The sequence below is a fragment of the Procambarus clarkii genome, chromosome 83, assembly GCF_040958095.1.
Source record: "Procambarus clarkii isolate CNS0578487 chromosome 83, FALCON_Pclarkii_2.0, whole genome shotgun sequence".
Classification (NCBI taxonomy): domain Eukaryota; kingdom Metazoa; phylum Arthropoda; class Malacostraca; order Decapoda; family Cambaridae; genus Procambarus; species Procambarus clarkii.
In genome coordinates, this window is record NC_091232.1 from 21,689,209 (window position 1) to 21,708,938 (window position 19,730).

The 19,730-nt window shown below is 43.2% G+C and overlaps 1 protein-coding gene and 1 long non-coding RNA gene across 2 annotated transcripts; both read right to left on the minus strand.

The window, feature by feature from the left end:
* Positions 1–2,471: 2,471 nt before the first annotated feature.
* Positions 2,472–7,209, minus strand: LOC123752535 (uncharacterized). Its single transcript, XR_011225347.1, has 3 exons — positions 7,082–7,209; positions 4,588–4,659; positions 2,472–2,540 (listed from the first exon to the last, which is right to left on the minus strand). It is a non-coding gene; the product is annotated as an uncharacterized lncRNA (long non-coding RNA).
* A 6,003-nt stretch (positions 7,210–13,212) lies between these two features.
* Positions 13,213–14,609, minus strand: LOC138358478 (uncharacterized). Its single transcript, XM_069316471.1, has 3 exons — positions 14,474–14,609; positions 14,108–14,276; positions 13,213–13,480 (listed from the first exon to the last, which is right to left on the minus strand). The coding sequence occupies exons 1-3, from the start codon at positions 14,607–14,609 to the stop codon at positions 13,213–13,215; spliced, it is 573 nt and encodes a 190-aa protein (XP_069172572.1).
* Between the last annotated feature and the right edge of the window lie 5,121 nt (positions 14,610–19,730).

The following is a 19,730-nucleotide window of genomic DNA, read 5'->3' on the forward strand; positions in this document are numbered from 1 at the left end:
TAGCCTATGTCAAATCCAACTCTAGTAAACACTTCCCTACTTCCCCGCTGGTAATCTCAAACTCTTCCAGTGGATCCTGGTTAACTATTCCCTCTCTTATTTCTGGAATTTCTCCTTGCTCTAAGGTGAAGACTTCCTGGAATTTCTAATTCAGTTCCTCACACTTCCTTGTCGTTTGTAATGAATCCTTCTGCCCCTTTCTGTGTGCGTGTGTGTGTGTGAGAGAGAGAGAGAGAGTGTGTGTGTGTGTGTGTGTGTGTGTGTGTGTGTGTGTGTGTGTGTGTGTGTGTGTGTGTGTGTGTTATAAAATAACACACTTAAGGATCAGGATTTTAATAATCACATATATATAAATTAGCCAAACATGTTAAAATAATTCCGTACTAACAGCAATGTATCAGTGTCAATATATGTTTATAAAACAATATTTTTACGTCAAGTGCCTGCTTGTAAATCATAGACTATACAAATTTATATAAAATGTTATATATATATATATATATATATATATATATATATATATATATATATATATATATATATATATATATATATATATATATATATATATATATATATATATATATATATAACTTATATAAGGCTCCTAATTCTAAGCTAATGCTATAATATTTGTTACATTACGTTTCATATTTGACTATAAGGTATAAAGTGTTCTTCAGCTGTACCGCTGTTGGCTCCAGCCACAGCTGTTATCTCCAGCCACAACTGTAACAAGACAGTGGAAACAGGTGTGGAGACAAGGGCAAGAGGGACCTTGGGTGATACACAGCTCCCACTGTCAGGCAGGAGAGACAACAACACACGAGTCCATTGATAAAACCATTAAAGCAGGGCGGTGGAATCGAACCCCCCGCTGCTCCAATGATCATCTCGTAGGTACACGTTATTGTGATTTCACTGCGAAGGAGTTCTATCTTCTATGCAACTCCGCTCATGAATCTAAGCGGTTGTCACCAGGACTGTCCTCAGGCAGATCTTCGTAGCAGTAGGTGGCGACGGGGAGATCATTCACCACCAGCATGTTGGGGCGGCATCGCCAGTTGTCGGAGGGGGCGCAGGTGGCGTTGTAGATGATGACTTCCTTCACCTTCACCTCCGTGAAGGTGAAGGGGCAAGGCTGCGTGTTTCCATTTCCCCTGAGGAAACAAGTTCCGTGTTTATTACATCACATCCATTATATCCAACCTGTCCTCCTGTTTAGACAGTGCCTATTGTGACGGTTGTCAATAGTCATTCGTAAGTACTTAGAATTCGTTAGTACTTAGCTTTTAGATAAAAGTATACTGACTAGTAAGAAATTATTTTAAAATCAAAAAGCTAAAAAACAATATGTATGCCTAATATAGCACACATATTTACTATATTAGGCCTCAGATATCGTGTATTAGACCTAGGAAGGTTAGGTTAGGTTAGTTTGTCAAAGCAACACAAGAAAAAACTAGTTTTCAGGTTTGTCCATCTCAGTAGTCCAGATGTCTACTTTCTAATTTCGTTGTACGTCGGTATATATACTATGGTCTTTATAGTTACTATAGGTTCAACCAAAACAGAAGGATGGGCTGCTATATCACACAATGGAGAGAAGATTATTGTCAAATGTTATCATAGCAAAGCTTTTGGGGACCATAGCTGGCGTTGAGGAAGTGTGTAGACAATTATGGGAGCCTTGCAGAACAGAGTAGAGCAGAGTAGATAATTATTTGTATTTATCAGGGAAAAGCGTCAATCCATTACGACTTTATAGCATTTGGAAGGGGTCAGGATAAGGATTTGAGGACAGAGTAAAGAAGCAGACAATTAGTACTAACTCTTGTCTGGAAACTGTATTACAAATAAATTCTTTGCTTCTGTTTAGACAATACCTGGTCTCAATACCAGGAATTCCTGTCTTATCTAGACTCGTCATGTGTAATTGTCAACTGTCAACACTGGACAAATGTGGTCCACTAGTAAACGATAAAGAAGATATCTGAGAGCTTAGAAATCGAAGATGACACATCAGGGAGAATGTTGTTTTAGAGAACTAGACGGAGATTATTCAGTTATAACAATTCATTGTCATAATAATTTAGGGTGTTAGATAAAGGGAGAAGGGTGGAAAACACACACTAGAACACTTGCAATCAGGCATACACTAGGGCACTAGCAATCAGGCATACACTAGGGCACTAGCAATCAGGCATACACTAGGGCACTAGCAATCAGGCATACACTAGGGCACTAGCAATCAGGCATACACTAGGGCACTAGCAATCAGGCATACACTAGGACACTAGCAATCAGGCATACACTAGGGCACTAGCAATCAGGCATACACTAGGGCACTAGCAATCAGGCATACACTAGGGCACTAGCAATCAGGCATACACTAGGGCACATGCAATCAGGCATAAAATAGGAGCCTGAGACGAACAATAAGGACATTACCAAGCAAATCTTGTGTGGACTTACCATGGGTTTAGCGAGGTCATGCTGACTGTACAAACAGGCCGTGTGTACGTCCCCGTCTCCGCCAACTGTGTACAGAAAGAGGTTGTTTTTTAGATTCAGCTACTGGGAATAAAAAGTTCCATGTAGCACGGGCTCCTGGTGAGCCTGTAGTGGACTTACCTGGCACAGAGGCAGGACTGTAACTGAGAAACAGGAGTTGGCGTAAGACAGTTTGAGCGGTATTGTGGACGTGTTCAGCCAGCGGCTTAGGCTTCCTCTCGTCGACGTGTTCAGCCAGCGGCTTAGGCTTCCTCTCGTCGACGTGTTCAGCCAGCGGCTTAGGCTTTCCTCTCGTCGACGTATTCAGCCAGCGGCTTAGGCTTCCTCTCGTCGACGTGTTCAGCCAGCGGCTTAGGCTTCCTCTCGTCGACGTGTTCAGCCAGCGGCTTAGGCTTCCTCTCGTCGACATGTTTAGCCAGCGGCTTAGGCTTCCTCTCGTCGACGTGTTCAGCCAGCGGCTTAGGCTTCCTCTCGTCGACGTGTTCAGCCAGCGGCTTAGGCTTCCTCTCGTCGACGTGTTCAGCCAGCGGCTTAGGCTTCCTCTCGTCGACGTGTTCAGCCAGCGGCTTAGGCTTCTTCTCGTCGACAAACCAACGAATCAAATTTTCAAGGAGAAAGTTCTACGGCAGTCTAACTGTGAGGTGTGAGTGTAGGAGCCGTCTTAAATGATTGGAGCGTTAAGGATCGAAAGCCGGTCCTGTATAAAGCAAGACCGTCACTATATGTAGTTAAATGCTACCTTTAATTACATGAAATAAGACACATCTTATGAAACGAAAATTGGAAATGTTTGATAAAAAACAGAAGTGAATCGTGCATTAATTTTAACGTTATAGGATAAAAATTGATGAGAGAAAATGCTCAATTGTTCAAAAATATTATAAACAAAATCTTAGTCAGAGCTAAAAAATGATTATTCATGGATTCCATTCGGGGCCAGATTCACGAAGCAGTTATTCAAGTATTTACGAACGTTTACATCTTTCCCTCAATCTTTGACGGCTTTGGCTACATTTATTAAACAGTTTACAAGCATGAAACTTGCCAATCAACTGTTGTTATTGTTATAGACATCCTCCTGGTGCTTTGGAGATCATTAACTGTGTAATAATAACTGTAAACAAAGCCGCCAAAGATTGAGAAAAGATGGACAGGTTCGTAAGTGCTTGCGTAACTGCTTTATGAATCAGGTCTTAGACACGTGTCCTTTCTTACCCCTGATGCTTCTGTTCCCCCTAGCAGTAAATAGGTTTACCTAGAAGGATTCAGGTGGCTGTTGTGGCATGCATCCTGTGGGAACGGTCAGCTAGTGGATAATGAGAGCTCATTAAGCCTAACAGTATATCCTGTCAACGGTATAAACATATCCTGCCTCCGGTGAGGGTTTTACATCCTGTTTCATTAGGCCTTTTTATGTAACACTTTATCTCCAGTAAAGTTCACTCATTATAAAGCTAAAATTGTGAACCATGACGAACCTTAAATAGCTGTGACTAACAAAGAATTGCGTCGTGAAGCAAGCCAGAGCTTTTGTGTCACGCGCTGCGTGACACATTGAAAGACTACCGGGAAAACTGTTCGTCGATAATTCTTGACGCAAGAGTTAATTTATAAATTGTCACCTCTACCCTCGCTCTATATTTACAGTTTCCCTTCATGCAGGTCGGCGTTCAATTCCCGACCCTCCACGTGGTCGGGCACAATTATTTTTTTATGTTTTTTATTTATATATATATATATATATATGTTCATGAGTTCTTACATTTCTGTAAAGCTACTAACTAGCACGCATAGCGTTTCTGGCAGGTCCTTAATCTTAACCATTCCTTCACCCCGTCCCATCCTACCTCACCTCATCTAACCTAACCAATCTTAACCAAAGCTAAGCTAACATAATTAAGTCAGTAATTCATAATATATTATAATAATAATATTTAAATAAACCCAAGGGAAATTTGGTCTGGAAAATAACGAAAATCACTGCCTATTAGGCAAATCAGGCTTTGCATACTAGGCCGAGTAGTGGTTCTGGCTATTAGGTACGACACACACACCTAGAGCAGAGAGACTTACCTGGAGCGGAGGAAGCAGGCAGCAGCAGACAGCAGGAGACCAGCAGAGCCACCACACAAGGGCCGGCCATATCTGTCAACCGGTATAATTGGGCTGTTAACAATAGTTAATTTAATATTTATGGTAATTCAAACTAAATGATGATAATCAATAACACATTTAACAATAAAGAAATTATTTATAATGCATACATAATAAATAATAATACCTAATTATGTTTGCTCCATATCTAAGGAATCATGAATTCACCTGAGGGTCATGATCTCTCTAGTGGCCTCGACGAGGACAGGGGGCCGGCGGCTTGTCAAATGTCCCCCTATTTACCCTGATAGTTTGTACAAAATATAGCATTTTTGGCATTTACGGCTCCGGTGGGTAGGCAGTTCCATTCGCTTATAACACCATGGCTGACATGAATAAAGGTATTTGCGAAATAAAGAATGATTCACACGACGCGACTCATCATATTCACACTGTGAAGGAGAGGTTTCTCCACCTACACTCTTCACATACGATAAGTATATCGTACGTACTCAAATATGATGAATATATGAGTATATCCACGCCAGCATCCGCCCATATCCCATGATCCGGAAAATATCAATCAAGGTCAATAAGGGTACCTTTTACAAGTCACCGGCTTCCTGTCCTCTTTGAGGCCACTAGTGTCAGTGGCCCGCAGGTAAATTCAGGTAAATATTAGTGCGAACACAGCTTGGCAGGTACAGATGGAAGCCCCAACACAAGCAGTAACACTATTGTGTCCTGTCAGGATAGGTAAGTTACCCCTGATGAATAATATAACATAATCAGGAGCCTATGGTAAGGCCTCTTCCCTGAGCCTCAGAACTGAACCTGTCCTCAGGTTGTGTTCTTCCAGGCTGCAGCCAGCCCTAACTAGTCCTCAGGTTGTGTTCTTCCAGGCTGCAGCCAGCCCTAACTAGTCCTCAGGTTGTGCTCTTCCAGGCTGCGGCCAGCCCTAACTAGTCCTCAGGCTGTGTTCTTCCAGGCTGCAGCCAGCCCTAACCTGTCCTCATGTTGTGTTCTTCCAGGCTGCGGCCAGCCCTAACCTGTCCTCATGTTGTGTTTTTCCAGGCTGCAGCCAGCCCTAACCTGTCCTCAGGCTGTGTTCTTCCAGGCTGCGGCCAGCCCTAACTAGTCCTCAGGTTGTTTTCTTCCAGGCTGCAGCCAGCCCTAACTAGTCCTCAGGTTGTGTTCTTCCAGGCTGCAGCCAGCCCTAACCTGTCCTCTGGCTGTGTTCTTCCAGGCTGCAGCCAGCCCTAACCTGTCCTCAGGCTGTGTTCTTCCAGGCTGCGGCCAGCCCTAACCTATCCACAGGTTGTGTTCTTCCAGGCTGCAGCCAGCCCTAACTAGTCCTCAGGTTGTGTTCTTCCAGGCTGCAGCCAGCCCTAACTAGTCCTCAGGTTGTGTTCTTCCAGGCTGCAGCCAGCCCTAACTAGTCCTCAGGCTGTGTTCTTCCAGGCTGCGGCCAGCCCTAACCTGTCCTCATGTTGTGCTCTTCCAGGCTGCGGCCAGCCCTAACCTATCCACAGGTTGTGTTCTTCCAGGCTGCAGCCAGCCCTAACTAGTCCTCAGGTTGTGTTCTTCCAGGCTGCAGCCAGCCCTAACTAGTCCTCAGGTTGTGTTCTTCCAGGCTACAGCCAGCCCTAACCTGTCCTCAGGCTGTGCTCTTCCAGGCTGCGGCCAGCCCTAACCTGTCCGCAGGTTGTGTTCTTCCAGGCTGCGGCCAGCCCTAACCTGTCCTCATGTTGTGCTCTTCCAGGCTGCGGCCAGCCCTAACCTGTCCTCAGGCTGTGTTCTTCCAGGCTGCGGCCAGCCCTAACCTGTCCTCAGGCTGTGTTCTTCCAGGCTGCGGCCAGCCCTAACCTGTCCTCTGGTTATGGAGAGGGATGGGAGAGCAAGAGAGCAAGAGAGAGAGAGATAAATAGAGAGAGACTGAGAGAGAGAGAGAGAGAGAGAGAGAGAGAGAGAGAGAGAGAGAGAGAGAGAGAAGAGAGAGAGAGAGAGAGAGACGAGAGAGAGAGAGATGAGAGAGAGAGAGAGAGAGAGAGAGAGTGATGAGAGAGAGAGAGAGAGGAGAAGAGAGATAGAGAGAGAGAGAGAGAGAGAGAAGAGAGAGAAGAGAGAGAGAGAGAGAGAGAGAGAGAGAGAGAGACGAGAGAGAGAGAGAGAGAGAGAGAGAGAGAGAGAGAGAGAGAGAGAGAGAGAGATGAGCGAGCGAGAGAGAGAGAGAGAGAGAGAGAGAGAGCGAGACGAGAGAGAGAGAGGAGAGAGAGAGACGAGAGATGAGAGATGAGAGAGAGAGAGAGAGAGAGAGAGAGAGAGAGAGAGAGAGAGAGAGTGAGAGTGAGAGTGAGAGTGAGAAAGAGAGAGAGAGAGTGAGGTAGGGAGGGAGGGAGAGAGAGAGAGGGGGTTACTTAAGTGCTTCCACTTAACCTATTTAGGTAATGAGAGAAGGAGAGTGATGCTGTACCTGAAGCTCACGAGACAGGTACTACTCTTCTGGCCAGTAAACCAAGAGAAGTACTGAACCAGGAGGTGCTGGACGAGTAGCTGAGAACACACAGGAGAAACCTCGTTTCTGTACCTCCACGACCACAGCAGCGGCAAGACTGACCGCTGCCAGCAAGACGCCAGTTATATAGGCGACGACCACCTGCGGGAGGCAAACGTTTACTGTCATCTATATTCGTATAAACCGTTTTGACACTTAAATGTTCATACGTGTACGCAGGGACCACGACCAGCGCACAAATAGTATTTTTTGGTTATATATATAAAGCATTGGAAGGTATAAGGCCCACATCAGGAGAAAGACCTAATATATATATATATATAATAACTATATATAATAATATATATATATATATATATAATATATATATATATATTTATATAAATAAATATATATATATATATATATATATATATATATTTTATATATATATATATATATATATATATATATATATATATATATATATATATATATATATATATATATATATATATATATATATATTATTAAATATGACCGAAAAAGTAAGATTAATAATTCTAACACGAATTTTCTCAATCTTTCGTACATTACGCTTCACTGTTGGAGGTAAATCAAAAATCAATTCTCCAAAATTCATTTTTATTTCTAGTCTGACGCGACACGAGCGCGTTTCGTAAACTTATTACATTTTCAAAGACTTTAGTTCACAAATACACAACTGAATAGAACTTACGTATCTCCGATTTTATATCTACATTTGAGTGAGGTGGAAGGGGTGATGTGGCATTAACACAAGACAGAACAAAGTGTGGTATTAATAGGGTATAATTTCATCAACACAAGACAGAACAAGAGTATTAATAGGGTATTAATTTCATCAACACAAGACAGAACAAGAGTATTAATAGGGTATTAATTTCATCAACACAAGACAGAACACGAAACAATGGATATTGAATAGAAGTGTTTGTAAAAGCCTATTGGTCCATATTTCTTGATGATTCTATATTGGAGCGGAGTCTTGAGGTGGGTAGAATATAGTTGTGCAATAATTGGCTGTTGATTGCTGGTGTTGACTTCTTGATGTGTAGTGCCTCGCAAACGTCAAGCCGCCTGCTATCGCTGTATCTATCGATGATTTCTGTGTTGTTTACTAGGATTTCTCTGGCGATGGTTTGGTTGTGGAAGAGATTATATGTTCCTTAATGGAGCCCTGTTGCTTATGCATCGTTAAACGCCTAGAAAGAGATGTTGTTGTCTTGCCTATATACTGGGTTTTTTGGAGCTTACAGTCCCCAAGTGGGCATTTGAAGGCATAGACGACGTTAGTCTCTTTTAAAGCGTTCTGTTTTGTGTCTGGAGAGGTTTCTCATGAGTAGGCTGGCCGTTTTTCTGGTTTTATAGTAAATCGTCAGTTGTATCCTCTGATTTTTGTCTGTAGGGATAACGTTTCTATTAACAATATCTTTCAGGACCCTTCCTCCGTTTTATGAGCTGTGGAAAAGAAGTTCCTGTAAAATAGTCTAATAGGGGGTATAGGTGTTGTGTTAGTTGTCTCTTCAGAGGTTGCATGGCTTTTCACTTTCCTTCTTATGATGTCTTCGACGAAACCATTGGAGAAGCCGTTATTGACTAGGACCTGCCTTACCCTACAGAGTTCTTCGTCGACTTGCTTCCATTCTGAGCAGTGGCTGAGAGCACGGTCGACATATGCGTTAACAACACTCCTCTTGTACCTGTCTGGGCAGTCGCTGTTGGCATTTAGGCACATTCCTATGTTTGTTTCCTTAGTGTAGACTGCAGTGTGGAAACCTCCGCCCTTTTCCATGACTGTTACATCTAGAAAGGGCAGCTTCCCATCCTTTTCCATCTCGTAAGTGAAACGCAGCACGGAACTCTGCTCAAATGCCTCCTTCAGCTCCTGCAGATGTCTGACATCAGGTACCTGTGTAAAAATGTCGTCAACATACCTGCAGTATATGGCCGGTTTCAAGTTCATGTCGACTAAGACTTTTTGCTCGATGGTACCCATGTAGAAGTTTGCAAACAGGACACCTGTTTACCAACGTACCTGTGGACGAGACAATCGGAATGATAGCCGACAGAGTGTATCGTGATCCAGCCTGTACTCCTCTTGACATACCAGAAAATATTCTGAGGAAACTACTCCAAGCTTGTACTAAAGAGGCACCCTTCTTGAGCCCGGATGGGCACATGTATAAGCAAGTAGATGGGGTCGCCATGGGTTCTCCCCTAGGTGTCCTGTTTGCAAACTTCTACATGGGTACCATCGAGCAAAAAGTCTTAGTCGACATGAACTTGAAACCGGCCATATACTGCAGGTATGTTGACGACATTTTTACACAGGTACCTGATGTCAGACATCTGCAGGAGCTGAAGGAGGCATTTGAGCAGAGTTCCGTGCTGCGTTTCACTTACGAGATGGAAAAGGATGGGAAGCTGCCCTTTCTAGATGTAACAGTCATGGAAAGGGCGGAGGTTTCCACACTGCAGTCTACACTAAGGAAACAAACATAGGAATGTGCCTAAATGCCAACAGCGACTGCCCAGACAGGTACAAGAGGAGTGTTGTTAACGCATATGTCGACCGTGCTCTCAGCCACTGCTCAGAATGGAAGCAAGTCGACGAAGAACTCTGTAGGGTAAGGCAGGTCCTAGTCAATAACGGCTTCTCCAATGGTTTCGTCGAAGACATCATAAGAAGGAAAGTGAAAAGCCATGCAACCTCTGAAGAGACAACTAACACAACACCTATACCCCCTATTAGACTATTTTACAGGAACTTCTTTTCCACAGCTCATAAAACGGAGGAAAGGGTCCTGAAAGATATTGTTAATAGAAACGTTATCCCTACAGACAAAAATCAGAGGATACAACTGACGATTTACTATAAAACCAGAAAAACGGCCAGCCTACTCATGAGAAACTCTCCAGACACAAAACAGAACGCTTTTAAAGAGACTAACGTCGTCTATGCCTTCAAATGCCCACTTGGGGACTGTAAGCTCCAAAAAACCCAGTATATAGGCAAGACAACAACATCTCTTTCTAGGCGTTTAACGATGCATAAGCAACAGGGCTCCATTAAGGAACATAAAATCTCTTCCCACAACCAAACCATCGCCAGAGAAATCCTAGTAAACAACACAGAAATCATCGATAGATACAGCGATAGCAGGCGGCTTGACGTTTGCGAGGCAACTACACATCAAGAAGTCAACACCAGCAATCAACAGCCAATTATTGCACAACTATATTCTACCCACCTCAAGACTCCGCTCCAATATAGAATCATCAAGAAAATATGGACCAATAGGCTTTTTACAAACACTCTATTTCAATATCCATTGTTTCGTGTTCTGTCTTGTGTTGATGAAATTAATACCCTATTAATACTCTTGTTCTGTCTTGTGTTGATGAAATTAATACCCTATTAATACTCTTGTTCTGTCTTGTGTTGATGAAATTAATACCCTATTAATACCACACTTTGTTCTGTCTTGTGTTAATGCCACATCACCCCTTCCACCTCACTCAAATGTAGATATAAAATCGGAGATACGTAAGTTCTATTCAGTTGTGTATTTGTGAACTAAAGTCTTTGAAAATGTAATAAGTTTTACGAAACGCGCCCGTGTCGCGTCAGACTAGAAATAAAAATGAATTTTTGGAGAATTGATTTTTGATTTACCTCCAACAGTGAAGCGTAATGTACGAAAGATTGAGAAAATTCGTGTTAGAATTATTAATCTTACTTTTTTCGGTCATATTAATAATATATGTCTACAGGAAAGACTGCTACCAAAATATACTAATATATATATATATGTGTGTGTGTGTATATCACGAAAATAAACACGTGATTAAGAATGTGACAATGTCAGACCACGGAGGAAAATGAAACAGGAATTTCCTTAAGTACTTTCGTATATTAAATACATCTTCAGAAGGAATGATTTTACAGATCGAGTGATGGGTATAACTAGGCAGGAGAGAGTGGTGAAGTAAGGTGAGGTACAATACTTGGACAACGCACACGGCCCATTGGCCCATCAGATGCACCCAATTGGCCCATCCGATGTAGCCCAATGGCCCATCTGATACAGCAGACATACAAGCACAATACATAGTTAATTATAACATAAAGAGGTAAATATATACAATGAATTAGTAAGACAAATGTTTTTCCAATGATCCTACTTAAATCGCCCTTTAGCTGATCTATTAGAAATGGATCTAAGTTATATAGACCACTGCTAATATTCAAATTACTTTCTTTGGTGATCTGTATCAAAGCAGATTCAATTATGTTTCTGTTATAGGTGCTTTTACAATTTGTTATTGAAGAAGCACTCTCCCAATCAATTTGGTGAGCTTTTTCTGACAAATGAACAAACAAAGCATTAGACAATTGGCCATGTCTTACAGAGTATTTATGTTGCGATATTCTACATTTTAAATCTTTAGATGTTTGCGCGACATAGAACTTATTACATTCCTTACAAGGTATTTTATACAATGACGCAATTATCACTACGAGGGCTGTTCCTAACTAATAGCTTACCAACAGTGTTTTCGTAGCTAAACATTACATCTATATTAAAAGTTTCAAGGCCTTAACAATATTCTCAAAACCTCAGAGAAATATGGTAAACATAACACATTCTTTGGGCGAATCCTTTCACTGCATACATTATTATAATATGTACGACGTGCTTTGTTACGACAAACTTCCAAAAAATTCAGTGGGGAACAAAGCTTAAGACCAATCGAATCAATATTCTTAAAAATACTGATATTTTTAAGAATATTGATTCGATTGGTCTTAAGCTTTGTTACCCACTGAATTTTTTGGAAGTTTGTCGTAACAAAGCATATTCATAGGAGCCAACACCTGACGGTTCGTCCACTGGTCCTTACTTAGAACACACACAAGAATAAAACAAAATACCGCTAAGAAACATTTAGGAATAAGCTTAGGAATAAGTTTCATGAGCCTATAATACCCATAGCCGGCTATATCCATTAGCCTGGTTTGGACCAAAGAGGGCACTAGAACCTTTGCACATACCTCACATACCTCTGACGTCTGGGGAATCTCTGGCCGGTTCAGTGAATTTGAACCATGCCGCAAGTACTCATCTGTCGTCACTCCAGACTCCCGGGTATCCGTGAGCGCTTGTACATGAGGCCTCTCCTCTTACTCAGTTGCTTCTGTCACCATAACCTCAGGTTTCTTGTCGGGAGAAGAGTCTGCAGAATCTGTTAGGATGCTTTCGATCTGTTGGTGAGAGGGAGAATTAAACATGTTATATAATCTCACGTCTGCCTATACCTGGGTATTACCGTTTCCTGCTGTCACCTCAGACCTTATTGCTGCTTCCGCTGGCTCGTCCACAATCTTGAGATGACCGTAGTTCCAACCTGTCACCAAGTCGTTAGCTAGTACTATGTCTATCCCAGCTATAGGCAGGGAATCAACTACTGCCAACGCACATGTGCCACTGAAGTAGGGCGTGTCTAGGTGTATTTGCACTAAGGGGGCAACGTATCGCGTCAAAGGAAACCCAACTAGGACAACTTTTTGTCTCCCGTCAACACTCATTCCCTCGGGTAACGAGTCTCTCACGATCAGGGACATGGCTGCTCCACTATCTCTGAGCACTACCACTGATCTACCAGTATGATCAATCGTTACATACCCGCCTGAAGTGTGAGGGGCAAACAATCCTGGTCCTTCTCGACTAGTCATTAGAGACTTGGTTTCAGCTGGCGGCGTCACACAACCCATCAGCATTACTTCCCTATCTGGGCCGTTACTTCTTCTGCCTCGGCACATAGCAGCAATGTGCCCTCTCTGCCCGCAAGTCCAACACATCACGTTCCTCCTTGGACTATGGTGTTTCGGACTGCTAGGACTAGTCCTTCGGGGACTACCTGGGGCGTTTTCAAAGTACTTTGTGGGATGGGTCTCTCTTCTTCCTGAAGAGGTTTGCCAAACAGACGTGGGTAATTCTTTGAGCCATACCTAGTAGATTATCGATGCGTTAGGATGTACTTCTCAGCCATAGTGGCTGCCGCACTCAAGGCACCTGCTGCTCTTCTAGGTACGTCTTCAGATCCCCAGTCAGACATTCCTTAGAGTCCTCCAACAAAACGAGCTGCTCGAGTTGTTCTTTCGTCTTCACTTTTCGAGATGCACACCACTCCTGAAAAAGCCGTTTCTTGAAGTTCGCAAACTGAGTGAACGTGTGCTCCGAGGTCTTTTTCAGATTCCTAACCTTCTGCCTATAAGCCTCAGGCACCAACTGTAAAGCAATGAGCACTACCTTCTTCACCTTGTCGTAATCACTGGAGTCATCAAGGGACAACGTGGAGTAGGCAATTTGGGCCTTCCCAGTGAAGACGGACTGTATCATGATAGCCCAATTCTCCTTTGGCCAATCCAAAGAGGCAGCAACCTTCTCGAAGGCAGCAAAGAACTTCGAAACTTCTTTTTCGTTGAATTTAGGGACCATCTTTATATTCCTTACCAGATCGAAACTACTTGTTTCCGTTGTTTTCCTCTGACCACCTAATCGCACAACCCGTTCTTGCACTTTCGTAACGTCAATATTGACTTATTAAATACGTGCATATGTGACATACTAGTTTACCTTGTAAAGCTTCATAGAAAACACTGACCTTACCTAACCTTCTTAGTATGTTAAGATAAGCATCTTATTGCTTCGTAATTACAATTATTACTTAACCTATTATAGGTCTTACCTATTAGAGGTATAGGCCAAGTAATAATTGTAATTACGAAGCAATAAGATGCTTATCTTAACATACTAAGAAGGTTAGGTAAGGTTGGTGTTTCTTTGAAGCTTTTCAAGGTAAACTAGTATGTTTAGTATGTCACATATGCACGTATTTAATAAGTCAATATTGACTGTAAGAAAGTGCGAGAACGGGTTGAATCGCAATACTTCTAACTCGTGTTTTCTTTCCTTCTCCTTTTCTTGTAATTCCAAGCGTTTCATTTCCATTTCCTTCTCTTTCATCTCTCGTTCTTTCTCTATTTCCTTTTCTTTCATTGCCAGTTCCTTCTCTTTAATTTCCCGTTCTATTTCTAATTTCTTCCATTCTATCTCATGATTTATTTCTAAGGCGCGCATTTTGACAGAAAACTTATATTCAGTTCACCCGCATCACTTTCACCGTCACTACCTTTATCTTTCTTTTCAGTGGAAGCTACCACCTCACTTTCCTTTGTACTCTGTGCCTCGCTTCCCTGCTTCTCCCCAGCCTTCAAATGTTTGTGAACCTTTGACAAGATCTCAACACGGGAATCCCTTTCACGTATTTTGATCTCCAGATAGGCACTCACTAGCACCAGTTCTTGCTTCCCCAGATATTTCAATCTAGCAAGACTGTCCTCTTTGTTCAGAAAGTCCTGAACATCGTCCAGATCTTCAATGGTCACTTTCTCCGCCATTGTCACTTAAGTGGTACAGGAACACTTAACACACCACTTCGCTTGAGAACATAACCCATCGAGCACGGTACTCGCCAATACTGCACTTAATCATACCGAGCACCGCACTCGCCAATACTGCAATCGATCACACTGCACTGAACAGGACATATAAGGTCCTAATAATTATAAACAGGGGAATAATTCACAGGGGATTGCACTACGTCACCACCCCTGTCAAACGTACTTGACAAGGGGTCGGATCCTGCTGGGGATGCCAATTATGTTACAGCCCTAATAGGACGCGACCGGGTTCTTTTCTGATGGTATTAGTTTAGGGTATCCGGCCCTAAGTTAGTAGAGGCTTTTAAGGGGTTAGCTCTGTAATGCAAGTAAAATGAACAGGGGAGGTACATTAAATACACAAGTACATCACTTTCTACATATATATATATTTCTTTTCCCACCACCATATATAAATTAAAAGTCACAAACGGGAACTATTACTACACAATATATCTTTTCGTCTCCCCTGAAGACGCTGAATACTTGGCGACGCTCACTCTGTAGTCTTGCCTGGTTTCCTATTCCGTGGCCCAGAACCCATGATGAATCTACCCTGGCCACAGGCCAGCCAAATCACAATCCCACTGGGTGCCCTGTCGTGAAGGCCCACAACCACAGTCCAGCCTGTAGCTGGCAGGTACCAATCAGCCTCGCTGTTAGGCCACTTCACGACGAATACTAGGGTTGCGAGCCCTAGGCAGGAGCCTCGTGTAACTCGCTGGTTACTCTCCTCGGTCAGAACTGCAGTGGGTTGTCTCTTCCACCAACCAGCCCCGGGTACGGCGAATCCCATCACTGCCACTTCTCAGGCAAACAATTGAACACTCAGCAGTGCTCATCCGGTGGCGGCTCACAGCTTCTACAAAGCAGACTGGTGAAGAGACCTTGGCTGCCTTGGATAGACTGATTCAACGTACATCACAGCCGTCCTAGGTTGACTCTGTGAAATCAGACACGTCATCAGTACTGGGGACACTACATGGGAACCACTAGGACATACCACTTATTGGCTTAGACACAAACGTCCACCTTTTCGCTCCATAGATGGCGTTCACTGTCTAAGCGCCACCTCACCAGAGGTCAGCAGCGGCTACTTCACGAGCCGACTAGGACAGGAATCCAGCACCTATTGCCGGCATATCCCGACATCACTAGATGGCGTTGTCCATGATATGGGGGTTTTGGGAGCGGACTCACAGATGGCGTTGACGTCACTGCTCCGTGTTCCGACGGTGGACTTGGGTTCGTAACAATGGTGTATAACAGGTCACTGGAAACGGGAGACCTTTCAGAAAGCTGGAAGACAGCTAATGTAGTCCCTATTTACAAAAAGGGTGACAGGGAAGAAACACTGAACTACAGGCCAGTTTCCCTAACTAGTATACCATGCAAGGTGATGGAAAAGTTTGTGAGGAAAAGGCTTGTAGAGCATCTGGAAGGAAACAGCTTTGTAACACACCACCAGCATGGGTTCAGAGATGGTAAATCGTGCCTCACAGGCCTAATAGAATTCTATGACCAAGCAACACAAATTAGGCAGGAAAGAGAAGGGTGGGTAGACTGCATTTTCTTGGACTGTCAGAAAGCCTTTGACACAGTACCTCACAAAAGGCTGTTACAAAAGTTGGAGCAGCAGGCAGGAGTAAAACGTAAGGTGCTCCAGTGGATAAGGGAGTATCTAAGCAATAGGAAACAGTGAGTAACGGCGAGGGGGAGGCATTGGAGTGGCGAGATGTCACCAGCAGGGTTCCACAGGGCTCTGTGCTCGGACCCATCCTGTTTCTAGTATATGTAAACGACCTTCCAGAGGGTATAGACTCATTCCTCTCAATGTTTGCTGACGATGCAAAAATTATGAGAAGAATCAAAACAGATGAAGATAGACAGAGACTACAGGACGACCTGGACAAACTGGAGGAATGGTCTAGAAAATGGCTGCTAAAGTTCAATTCAGGAGAGTGTAAAGTAATGAAATTAGGCGAAGGGAGCAGAAGGCTGAACACAAGGTACCATCTGGGTGGTGAAATCCTGCAAGAGTCGAATAGAGAGAAAGATTTGGGGTCGATATCACACCGAACCTGTCCCCAGAGGCCCACATGAAAAGGATATCATCAGGTACATATGCTAGACTGGCCAATATAAGAACTGCCCTTAGAAACTTGTGTAAGGAATCGTTCAGGACCCTGTATTCCACTAATGTAAGACCAATCCTGGAGAATGCAGCTCCAGCGTGGAGTCCATACCTAGTTAGTCCATACAAGGCGAAGTTAGAGAAGATTCAGAGGTATGCCACCAGACTGGTCCCGGAACTGAGAGGAACGAGTTACGAGGAAAAGCTAAGGGAGCTGAATCTCACAATCCTGGAAAACAGAAGAATAAGGGGAGACATGATAACAACGAACAAGGGGACACAAGTGGAAACTTAGTACCCAGATGACCACAGAGACGTTAGAAAGATTTTTTTCAGTGTTAGGGTAGTAAACAAATGGAATGCATTAAGTAGTGTGGTGGTGGAGGCAGACTCCATACACAGTTTCAAATGTAGATATGATAGAGCCCAATAGGCTCAGGAATCTGAACACCAGTTGGTTGACAGTTGAGAGGCGGGACCAAAGAGTCAGACCTCAACCCTCGCAAACACAACTAGGTGAGTACACACACACACGACGAGTACAGAGTAACAGTAGACTTTGTAACTGTGGCTGTTTTCATAAACAGCCCCCCCCCACCTCATGAAGCCTCATAATGTTGATCTCTCCCCCCCCCCCCCATCCCCCAACTGAGAGTTATTCCTTCACGTGAATATTGTGAGGAGTCAGGGGAATTAAATAGTGACAGCAACCGTCGTTAAGGAGAGCATTAGAATAGTTTATTAAAAGTTCTTCAATCTCAACCAATATTTTTTGACTAGTTGTATATGAGAAGGGCTGCAATTGTTCCAAGTTTCAGTACTGCAGCCTAAATAGAAAAGGAGACTTTTTTTATTCTATTTTTCGACGAATTTTACACAATTTCAAATCCTTATAACAACCACAAGTTTCAAATGAAATCCTTTCTATGACACGTTTCTGACACATTAGCATATAATAAAGGATCTTTAGTGGGGGATTTTCCAAAACATCTCTGGTTGTCCTAATACAAATAGTCAACGTTCCCCCCCAAAATTATGCAAATATATCATGTTTATCGCTATGATAAAATAAAAAAATTAACTTAGGCAAAAAACGCTAACCCCAGATTATAGAGACATAAACTTTACATATAAGGTGTACGTTTCATGTAAATTGAATAAAAAATGACAGAGTTATATGAACGTTTATGTTATTTGAAAAAAATAAGTAAAAAATAAAGTCTACGGTGCTGCCATCTGTGGCTGAGGTTAACATCAACCAATTTCCTGGCCCCCTTGGCACCCTTACAGATGGGTGCCAAGGGAATACACCTGACTGGCTTACGTGCAGTCAGGTGTATAAGTTATATGCAAATCGTCAGATAAACAAATAAGAAAAATACAATTGATAAAAACTTTTTTTTGGTTTAACTTAATTTTTTTGTAATTAAACTAATTATATTTTTTTAAATATATGCTATTGTGATAGCTAAGAGTCATGACATGATTTCAGTTGACACTTGTGTTTGATAATCGACCATTCTGGAAAATTGTTGACACATAATTCAATATTTATTTCTCTTATCCTATTTATGCTACGATGCTCAGACTTGGACCAGTTGAAACCCTTTTAGTATACAACCTGTCAAAAAGTTTGATTGAAATCGAACCATTTTGAAAAACGTACCTAATGGCCCCCTTAAATTACGGGTTATTCATGCCCGTGCCACCTCTTGGGTGGCTTATTCTTCATCAATAAATCAGTCGTTAAATGTTACCAAGAGGGCGGTAAGTTACGGATGAGCACTTGGATAAGTTACTAGGAGGCGAGGGAGGGAATTACGCGGGGAAAGCGCGAAGCCATTACGACTATAAATAGCACTTAGAAGGGGGATCAGGCTCAATATACCACCCCACTAAATGAAAAAGAAACGATATCACGAGCTTCGACAGTGCTTCAAGTGCTACGAGCTCTCCCACTCTGCTTCACGCAGGTCGGCGTTCAATCTTCGACCGTCCAAGTGGTTATTTAGGCACCATTCTTTCCCCCATCCCATCCCAAATCCTTATCCTGACCCCTTCCAAGTGCTATATAGTCGTAATAGCTTAGCTCTTTCCCCTGAAATTTCCCTTCCCTTCCATCTGTAAATCAACAACCCATCGCTGCCTTCTCTGCAACGGCAATCACCCTACAATTTCACACCTCTGCTCCCGCAGACAGGAAAAATCAAGGTGATGAAGCCAAGAAAACCAACCCTCTTAACCCCACCACCAGAGCCCCTGACGCTATACCCAACACCTCAGCTCCCACCAACCGACCAGAAGACTTCCTAGTCTCACCAAACAGTGGTTCCTCCCTCCAGTCAACCCAGCCTTCACACTGGGGACCCAAGACCCAGCCAGCACCCTCGCTGCCCCTTGTATCACGTGCCGGCATTATCCCTGGTCTTATACGACTAGCGGAGAGGCTTGCCGGACAAAACAACCATTGATTCGTCAGGGAACTGAATGTGCTGTACCTAACCAATGGCCTGGACCCCTTCACAGCCCCTGACGCAAGTCTCCCTATTGGGGCAAGTCTTCACTTAATGGGGCCTGACCGCAGAGTGGACAGCGCTTCGGATTCGTAGTCCTGTGGTTCCGGGTTCGATCGCCGGTGGAGGCAGAAACAAATGGTCAAAGTTTCTTTCACCCTGATTTGTCTGTTCACCTACCAGTAAATAGGTACCTGGGAGTTAGACAGCTGCTACGGGCTGCGTCCTGTACTCACCTATTTGTACTTGTGGGGGTTGAGCTCTGGCTCTTTGGTCCCGCCTCTCAACTGTCAATCAACTGGTGTACAGATTCCTGAGCCTATTGGGCTCTATCATATCTACACTTGAAACTGTGTATGGAGTCAGCCTCCACCACATCACTGCCTAATGCATTCCATTTGTCAACTACTCTGACACTAAAAAAATTCTTTC